At 45.3% G+C, this 10250-nt stretch overlaps 1 protein-coding gene across 3 annotated transcripts in view; it reads left to right on the top strand.

The window, feature by feature from the left end:
- Positions 1–272: 272 nt before the first annotated feature.
- CEP162 (centrosomal protein 162) overlaps positions 273–10250 on the top strand; it is a 77297-nt gene continuing 67319 nt past the window's right edge. Inside the window, exons 1-3 of one of the 3 annotated variants that reach the window (XM_019496858.2) lie at positions 273–470; positions 1727–1801; positions 3287–3395. In XM_019496858.2, the coding sequence (XP_019352403.1) occupies positions 3336–3395 (60 nt within the window). In that variant the 5' untranslated portion in view covers positions 273–470; positions 1727–1801; positions 3287–3335. Of the gene's footprint in view, positions 471–661; positions 773–1726; positions 1802–3286; positions 3396–10250 lie in introns of those variants that run through there. The other 2 variants (XM_019496856.2, XM_019496857.2) reach the window with 2 other exon arrangements.

Genomic DNA, 10250 nt, shown 5'->3' with positions numbered 1-10250 from the left:
AAAATGTAAACACGAGGAGGCGGCTGCAGCACCCTGGACCTGCGGGAGAGCCACACCGCCCCCCACCCCCTCCAGCAGGGGGCGCTGCCGCGGCCACACCGCCCAGCGGCCACGTGACGTGTGAGAGGAGGGGCAGGGGCAGCGCGAGTCGAGCTTTTAGGTCACGTGATGGGGCGTCACCCCTCCACTGGTGTCACGTGAGTAAGCCTGCTCGCTCCCATGCGGACCAGTGCCTAGGGAGGGGCGCGAGGGCGGGCACAGAATCTGTCGCGTCACGTGCCCCGATCCGCCCCTTCCCTCCGCCGACGCCAGCGTGGGCGGGTCTGGCTGGTTCGTGCGTCACGTGACGCGAGGCGCCGACATGGCTCAGACAGCGCACCGGCGGGGCCAAGCCTTGTTTGTCTCCTAGGCAACTGCACGGCGCCTGACTGGAAAAGGCGCGTTTTCTGCTGGCAGAGGCGCCGGAATGGGTGCGTAGGCGGGGCTCAGTCCTGGGGTGTGCGGCGCTGCCCTGGGACTCGGCCTGTGTCGCGCACCCCCCCCCCCCCCCGCTCTCTTTGGGGACCGGTTCCAACCCCGCGAAGCCTCCTCGGGGGACGGGGCGGGGCGGGGCGGGGCGGCACTTGTCGCGATATGACGTGTCGCAAAGTGCCAGTGGTTTACGGCCGCGGCGGGCCGGTCTGGGCTGCAGGTGCGGAGCTCCAGGCCTGGGGATCGGTGCTGGATGGGCAAGTGAGCGGCTGCGGTAGTCACATCTTCAAGAACAGCGAAGGTGTGAAAGCCAGGCCTGGTATTTAATGGCAGGGCTGGACCTGTGAGGAGATGAGGGCAGGCTCAGGTGCTCCCTGCTTAGCCTTCCCACCCTTTCCCGTAGCTGCCTGGCTGTCTGCAAGGAGGAAAGCGCTGTCATACATTTAGGGTGCTTGCAGACCTAAAATAAGAGAACCAAACCAGCGCTTTCAACTCAGCATGTTCTCACACTGAGCCTTGCACATGCCCAAAAGAAGCAGCATGTTACTTCAACTCAGCTCACCTGATGTCTGTAAAGATCAGGCACTTTAGTGGGGCTTTGTTGGCGCTTTTATCTAATAATAGCCAATTGAATCAGCTTTAGCTAAAAGTGCCAAAAAGCCCTGCTGAAGCATGTGATCTTTACAGATGCTGCAGAGCCGGGTTGAAGTAATGCGCTGCTTCTGCCAGTGAAGCACGCTTTGTTTTTTTAATGTCTGCAGGCAAGCAGCCTTATTTTTTTCAGTTAGGAGCCATTCGGCTCACAGCAGTTGTGGAGGGCTGCCTTGAGTCCAAAAAAAAAAAGAGCTACTGATCTGGAGTTTAGTGGTTGGTTTGGTTGGATGTCAGTTAACTTAAGAATTGTTTTTGAAAAGTAGGAAGTCAAGTAAAACTCCTTGGAACGAACCATTAGCAAGGCATGCAAAATGTAGTGTAGAGGAGGATTAGACCTCACTTTTTTTTCCTAATGAGCTTGCAGATAAATTTTACTGAAGTGGAGACATAAGTAGTAAAGTATTACAATGTCAGAACTCCCAGTTTTTCTTGATGTAAAAAAAATATAAAGGATACTTGATGGCACGTGTCAGGCAAAAGGCAAAATGATTATCTGCCTACCATAGTTTCGGAGACATTTTCCAAGTCGTTGCCTAAGGTATCTTATTTAATTCAAAGACTGGGCAGTCTTTGCTGTAATTTTCTTTTTTTGCTTCCAAAGTGTTGGGTGGTCTTCTGGTGATTCAAGAGCAAAAGCAAGAAACATTTGCTACAGCTGTCAAAATCTTTTTGCTAGGTAAGTAAAAGTTCTTTGTTGGAAAGTCATCTGTATTTAAAGAAAAAGCTTATCTGCAAACCATTATTCTCTTGCATTTGTACAGTGCTTCTCATCAGAGTACTTAAAAATTGTTTGGCATGAATGAAAAAACCACATCTAGTTGGCAGGGTGACAGGGTGGAGAATATTTTGATTTAAGGAATTGGCAACATACCCTTCCTTCACCAAAAGTGAAGGCTTTATGAGTCCATAAAGGTCAGGGAGATATCTGAAACATTTTAACACATTAAGTAATTTATTTTGCACCAGCAGTGTACTCAGTGCATGGCAAAATGTAATAAAAACAAAGACAGTAGACATAACACACAAAGAATGGGGCTTAAAATAGATACAAGTAGATCTATCCTGATTTTTGTTGTTAATGAAATATTTTATTCCTGATAATATTGGTGAAAAGGCTACATTTGGAAGGAATTTTGAGGAATGAGAGGATGCTTCTTGGTTATCTTCCCCACAAAGATAAAAGCCTTGATCCACCCTGTTGAGTTTTAAAGATACTTGTTTTATACAGTCTAGGCCAGTGGTGCTCACCCTTTTTCCCCAGCAGGCTGGAAGGGCAGTGTCTGGTCCAACCATCCGGTTGGAGCTTGGCAGCCATGTGCAGGGGACGGGGAGGGTAGCCCAAGCTGAGCTTGGCCCTGTGGTGGGGGGGGCAAGGAAGGAGGCTTCACCTGGACCTGGAAGGATGTAGGGAAAGAGGTGTGACCTGGCCCTACAGGGCAGGGAGTGGAGTGTGCCGTGGCCCTACAGGATGTAAAGGGATGCAGCCTGGCTCCAACTGGGCATGCAGGGCTTGGGGTTTTCAGATTTGGCGGGGGGAGGATGGCCACATTAATGGCTGCTGCTCCCCCGTCGCCAGATTTCCTGATCTGTGGGGAGCCCCTTGGGCCAGATGTGATGGCTCCATGAGCCACATTTAGCCTGCAGGCTGGAGGTTGAGTACCCGTGTTCTAGGGCCAGTGATTCTCATGATGGTTGCCATGGTGCCCTGGGATGTCTTGAGGTTCTTTCAAGGGTGATGCAGAGGGCCATGCAATGTTAGCGCTTTTAGATGTGCAAACATGATTTACAGATAAACCCAGTTTTCAAACAGGAATCCATGGTGTTACAAACATTCTGACCTGTTGTGATCTTTCTGAGTTTTTTGCACCAGAATTGCTCTGTTGTTTTTCATAGTCAAAAAAAAAAAGAGTGAAAATTAAGAGCTGGCATTTTCTGTGGGTGCTCCAAGTCTATTGAGGAGTGCCTTGAGTATAAAGCAGTTGAGAAACTCTAGTCAATTCAGACATGTGCTCGGGCCAATTGTACTTGCAACAAATACGGTATTTGGCACATACATGTCTAGTCTAGTCTTGAAACTGAAAAAAATTATAGATCCTGTATGAAAATCACTAATCTACTTGTAATGTTAATCATGCTTTTAATTCTTTATTTTTCATTGTAGTATTAGCCATTTTTCCCATGGTTCTGGCAGTTAAAGTTGAGTTGTGACAATGGCTCATCGGTTTTCAAAAGAAGAACTAGATGAGCAATTTGAACAGTTTCTGAAAGAGGTATGTTTATGCTTTATCAAAAGATTGTTAACATCTCTTTGGGTTTTTCTTCCCCTTTCTCCATTCAAACACACAGAAACTTCATTGTTGGGTATGGATAGAGTGTGAGGGGGACAAAATGAAACTTTTATGTTGAATAATTTCTCAAATATCTATTATGTTGTGACCTTGCAAAGACTTACATGTCTGCTTAAGTCAAATCACACAAAAGGACCACTGAAATTAATGGAATACTTTTGTGTATAAAGTTAAGTGGATAGTTAAATCTTTTCCAGAATTGGGCATTTTTTTGCTTCTTTTCTACATGACTATATTTCAAACTAATTGTGATCAAGGTATTACATTTAAGATCTGTACTTTGCTGTTATAGAAGAGATTGAAAATTGACCTGCTTGGTTTATAATATATAGGAGGAGATCAAAAGTAACTTTCCTCATATGTATATAACATTGCAAATTACATTTAAAATTGCTTTAACTGTGCTAAATAATACTGTATAGAAATAAGCAATGTGAGCAGGGGATGGCCCTGTCATGGGTAGTATAAAAGGCTAAGTGCTTGGATCTGGCCCACAGTGGTACAGGGGGATTGGCAACATATAGCTCAGACCAGCATATCCCCACCTCTACCCTGTGTTGTGACACTAATTTCGTCTTCCCACCCAACCCTGCTGCAGTGCCCTCTCTGCCAGTCTCCCTCACCTCCTGTGGCACATGCCCCTTGCTGTAACTACCAAAGTTGCCTCTCCCACCACCTTCCACAAGCCACCAATTCCTGTCCCTAAAGGCAGGGAGGAAGTACCAGCAGGCAGCTGGGGTGCTGCAGAGGGGAGTGGCAGGAGCCAAAGGTGGTGGCGCAGTTGGAATCGGCAGCCTGTGGTAATGGCTGGGTTGCTGGAAGCTGCTCTCCGCCCTGAAAAGTTTCTAGTTCCTGTTGTAGAGTTGCAATAGTCTGGTTGCTTCTTCCCAAAGCTTTTTCATTTTTCATAGGCAGGTCTGTCTCTCTTCCTGGAAGGGTGCAGCTAGCTACAGCCATAGGAGAGGTGTACCTTTACTGAGTAGCACTAAATGGAGAGCCTGGGAAACTAACGTGATGTTTTAAGGCACAGCTCCAACTCAGAACTTAAAGCCAAATCTTTTTCTTTTCATGGCATTGGTGAAAATTGACAGTAACTACAGTGAAGATCAGTGAAATTATTGATGTAAGTGAAAAGAGAGTTAGACCTGCATTTCTCTGAGAATTATTTTACTTGTTATTACAAATAAAAGAGGTAATTACTACAGCTCAAAGCAACTAAAGTAGCAGAAGAAGACAGGAGAAAATGACCTGTTCCTTAATTTTATTTTATATGTGCATCTGACAGAATTCTGTGGATGGTCACTTTCACTTTATTACATTTCAGATGAAATGCTCTCAAAATTGAAAACACTTGAATTGGAAAATACTCTTCAAATATTATTCTACTTCAAATGAGTTTCTGAGATAAGTCTGTCACAGGGTACCCAAAATTTTTTTTGAAATACCCTGCTCTGTGGGCAGTCTGCCCAGCTCTTGCTTGCCACACCTTGAAGTTAGTTGATATACAGAATGTGGGAGGCTACGCTGATCTTATTACAGTGACCACCTGGATTGTGGTCTTGGCCTTATGGGCCAGTTGCATGGCTCCATACCTCCCCTACACCATGCCCCACGCCTCACAGATGGTATTTTTACAGATGTTCTACCACTTGCTGATGCATCCCTTGTCTGGGTCTTCCAACCCCTTGGCTTCTCACCCCCACTTTTGGCCTCAGACCTCTCAGTCTCACAGTGCAGCTCCTTCCTGGGTTGCCAAACCCCTCAGTCTCTCTTCCAGCCCCTCTCTGGGTCTTCAGACCTGTCAGTCTCATACTCCCTGGGCTAACAGGTCCCTCAGTGTCTCCTGCCCCTCTGTGGGCTGCCAGCCCCTTTTGGTCCCTCATCCTGGACCAGTATTAGTTTTCTACTTTCCTGGCCACTCTCCAGGCCTTTGGATTTGTCCGGTCCTGTGCTCTATTCCCGGCCCCTTCTAGTCCCACTATACTTGCTGGGCCTCACTGTATGCCTCAAACCCCTTGCCTCAGGACTGATTTCCTACCTGATCTTACTTGTCCCCCTCTCGGCTCTCCTTAGATGTCCTATGCTCCTCCTGCTAACCACTGGGCCCCCTAGCCCTGGCTCCATCTCCCAGCTGAATTCTCCATGTCTGGCCCCCAGCTCACTTTCGGACCCCTTTCCTTGATCCTTCCTCCTCAGATGGCCTAGCACAAGCCATCACCATGCCAGGCTGCATACTCCTTGACTCTTTTCTCTCAGCTGTGGCCACACAAGGACCTTCAGCCTCTCTTAGGCCTTGTCCCTGCCTCAGGCCAGTCAAGAATTCCAGGCTTTCCCAGCTCTGGCAGTCTTTGCCATGGTCTATTTCACTCTTCAGCCCCTCTTGGGCCCTGGCCCCACACAGGCCAGTTGAGATTCCCAGGGTCAGTCCTCCAACTATCAGCTCTCTCCTCTCTGTGGGTCCACCCTCTTGGGCCTCTCCATAGATCACTCCCTCTCTCTGGGCTTGCCCTGAGCCCTCCGTAGGTCTTCCTTAATGCAGCTCCTTCCTTCTCTGAGCTCACCCAGACCCCTCAATAAGCCCCTGTACTCTGCCCCACTCCTTGGGTTCACCCAGATCCCTTCACTAGATCTCCCAAACACTCAGTCCCTCTCTCGGAACTCATCTGGCCCTTGAATAGGCCCGCAGACTCAGCCCCTCTCCCAGGGCTCACGTGGCTTCTCACTAGGCCCCTCTGCACTCAGTCCCTCGCTCTCTGGGCTCATCTGGCCTCTCACTAGGCCCCAGGCACTCAGCTCCCTTCTCAGGGCTCTGGACCCACACACTGGGTCCCCGAGGAACTTCCTCCACCCTCTTAGTTCCTACCCAAAACTGCAGATATTATTCTCCTTGCTGGCATTCAGGAGCAGCAGTCTTCCTGCTGGGTGATGTTCTTTCACCAGCTCCTAAGATGTTACTGCCAGCCCTGCTCTCAGGATCTGGGCTTATATTTTAGCTACACCCAGCCCTCTTCCAATCAGGTGACTCCTTTACTCAGCTCTAGCCTCACCTGCCAGCCCCCTGGGTCAACTGACCCTGCAGTTAGCCCTGACCCCCACCTGCCAGTCACTCAGCAGGCTACCTGATCCTCTTAAAGTAGCAGGCACATCAAGTGCCTTGCCACAAAGTCAACAAGTGGATTTTGCCAAGAAAAAGTATTTTTATGTTGCATTGATGTAATCTATATAAAACAGATTGTGTCAAGATTTAAAAACATTTAGGTTTGCTCAAGTGCATATACCACCAAACCAACCATAAGGGCCTAGTAATTCTTAAGTTTTCAACACACTAAAAACATACAGCTGTGATTTCATCTATTCCGCATGACGTCACCCACTTCCAACATGCTTTATATGCGTGCTGCCTCACTTTATACCTGCAAGAAAATTTGCAGCCTTTTACACTGCCCATGATAGGGCTAGGAAACACATTTTCTACTCGCTTAGAAGGTTGAATGGGTGCTGTTAGATAGCTATTTAGTTGACAGATACATTTGTGTTGGGTGTTGTAATGGAATAGTAGAAATAGTTTTAATATTTGTTAGTAGTTTGAGGAAGCAGTATGATGTAGAATTTTTACTGAGAAGTACGATGGTGAGGTTTTGTTTTTTTCCATAGCTAATGCTTGTGCTTGGGGTTAGAGCTGCTTGTTTTGCTTGGAGTGAAAGACTGTCAAAAAGTCAAATCACAGTTGAAGATTACAAGGCTTAGGGTCTGGCTTTTTATTAGGTTAGTATATGCACTTGACTGATATCACCTAACTTCTAGTGAAGGCTTTGGAAAAATTTCCCAGACTTTTCATCAACAATGGCTTGATATTTAGCTTGATAGCTATCACTGATTTAAGCATGGTGTTCTCCCTATATTCATAATTCCTCTTTATAAGTTGGTTGCTGTATGGTTTCACTTGTTTCTCATGACCAACAGCAAATGCTTGTTGTCATCCCTTTGGCCCCTATGCACAAGTGAACTTGTCTCACACCTCTGCATTCAATCCCTGCTCCATTCCAAGGCCTCACATGGTCTCTTTTTGCATTGTGACACCCACCCACCCACCCACACCCTAAGTTCTTATCAAACCTCCTCATATGTTCTCTGGGTGTTCTTTCAATGATCCTCTGTCACCCAGCATTGATTCCACTGTCACCCTAGTTGCTTTGTTTTAGGTTTCATGAGTACTGCAAGTGGAGCTCTGAAAGCCATGTGTGGTCCTAGAGTCATGTGATAATTGCTGTTTTAGTCACATATGTGGGCATCTGAAAGCAGTTTGTTTCAGAAGGGGAAGCTTATTCACTTAATTGAAAAACCTGCCAAATAATATTGTAAAGATAAACATTAAATATTAAAGGAGTCTTGATTTTTTTTCTAAAGATTGTGCATATAAAATAACGTGTCTCGTATCAGTTCACTTGAAAAAAAATAATGTAAAATTTCCAATAAACACGGCTTTGAAGTATTTTATTTAAATGATTGCAACATTCTTAAACTGAGAACGGTTAACATTTTAAAGCTCCAATCCTGCAATTCCTGGTACATTGCTTAGCTTGAGTAGTCCTATTGACTGTGCATGGTAGCATATTAAGCATGTGTATAAAAAGAAGAATTGTTCTGAATGTAGTTAACGTACAACAAGAAAAAAAATTAATCAGAATCATTACTATTTAGCCAGAGGAAAAATGAGTTTCCACTGTATCATTTCAGTGTTGTGGGGGTGGGGAGTGGGAACTAATACTGAGAATTCAGCTGGGTGGGGAATAGAGGGTTTTTTTTATTATTATTACTATTTTCAGTAAATCTTAGGGATAAGACAACTGACATGGTGGGAAGACATGCTAGACTTTTTTATGTATGTCAATGTTTTCTTTCCCAGCTGTAACTTTACTGTTTGAAGTAGACAAGATGACTGGACATAGAAGGTTTCCAGATCTCAATCACAACAGCTGGGGTTTTTAGTTTCTGTAGTTATGATACTCCAAGGAATATAAGCATTGTCCAAGTCCCGCTTGCTGAGTAGAGGATACAGTTAGTCATAAAAGAAACAGCAAGTGATAACAGAACTTTCATGAAGAACCTGTCAGTAACTCCTGGCTAGAGAGAAGCGCTTCATCCTCGTGGACTCTTCTCTCCATCCTTCTGGGACAGTGATACCATAATACATACTTGTGTAGTGACTAGTACAAGGAAATGATTTGGGTTATTATTTATAGGGAACATAATAAAAATTTAAAGCTGTTTTATTCTGAGCTAGTGAACAACTGCATAAAAAGCTTAAATCATGTGGGGGGTTTTAAAAGCATCACAATTTACAAATGATGTTTCATTAGCTTGCCTAAAATTCATGTTGCAAGGCTGATAGTTATTAGGCTATTTTTCTGAAGCCTAATGAAAATCTGATAGATGGATTTTTATTTTTGTAAAACTCTTTTTTTTTAGTTCTCAAGAACTTGTTAAGACCTAATGATGTGGGCTAGAAGTATTAGCTAGAATACCTGTTGTAGAATATTCTGTTGTCTTCCTGCGCTGTTATTTTTGTTAGCAGTTACTAAATGTTTATTAATTTTAGACGGTTCATATTTGATTTATGGCTGTTCTCAGTAGGACCGTTTACATTTGTTTAGCTCTTAATGTAAAGTATAGGTCAGATTTTATGGTAAGACCATTGCTTGTAATAATACTCATAATGGACCACAGAGGATCTTATTAATGTTAATAACCCTTTGGTTTCATACACATTAAATACACAGACCCTGGTTGATTCCAGTATCAAGATTGCACTCTTAAAATTGTCAAAGGTTTTTGAAATGTAAGAGTTAAACTTTCCACAACTGTATAACCTTGCATGTATACCTTGTGTATACATCCTATAAGTCTTTGATTTCCTGGCTTTTGCTAACTCTTAACAGTAAAGTTTTAACGGATACACGCCTTAAAATTTAATTGCTGCAACTTTTTAAATTAACCTTTCCAAAGTTTGTTTTCTTTTACCTAAATTATTGTGTAGAGGAAAAAGTAGCACATTAAACCCATGCTGCATTGTCTCATTTGATTTTCCGCTTGTCCATAAGTGGAGTGAAACTCAGAACCACTTGAGTGTAATACTGTATTTACTCAAATCCAAGAGGCGGTGTTTTTCCTCAAATAGCATTGTGAGGGGAAGCCTTGTCTTAGTTTAGTACCAGCCCAGGGCTCCACTCCAGCTTCAGACTTGGTCTTGGGACTGAAGCCACAATTGAGCTTCTGCATGTCCTAGGCAGGGGTGGCTCATGGGCAGGGGAGTATGGCGGGGACCACGCAGTAAGGAAGATCTGTGGTGGGTGTGGGAGGAGTGTGGGTAAGGGGAACATGGAAGAAATTCATCGGGGGGGCACACATGGGGAAGACCCTGAAGCCTGGCCTCTCCACCACCCCAATCCTCCCCAGATTACCTTAGGCTCTGGCTCGAGATGAGCACAAGGCTGCTACCACTGTTTTTGAGAGCTGCTCCAAAGGTAACCAGTGGGGTGGGGACGGAGGTGGTAGGAGGCAGGCACTGGGAGGGGGAGACGGGCACTGTGGGGGGGAAAGGGGGAATGCAAATGCCAGCTAGCCCTACACTGGAGCACCCTCATGCCCCAGCCAGCCCCTCTGCAGCACCTTGACCCAAGTCAGAACAGCTCTGTGCTGGTAGGAGTTTATTGCTCCGTGTTAATTGCCTGTGTAGATGTGCCCTCTATGACTAACTAGCAATCATGCGTGGACACC

The sequence above is a fragment of the Alligator mississippiensis genome, chromosome 1 (assembly GCF_030867095.1).
Source record: "Alligator mississippiensis isolate rAllMis1 chromosome 1, rAllMis1, whole genome shotgun sequence".
Lineage (NCBI taxonomy): Eukaryota > Metazoa > Chordata > Crocodylia > Alligatoridae > Alligator > Alligator mississippiensis.
The sequence above is the reverse complement of the archived record's forward strand: the minus strand, read 5'-3'. Positions and strand labels throughout refer to the sequence as shown.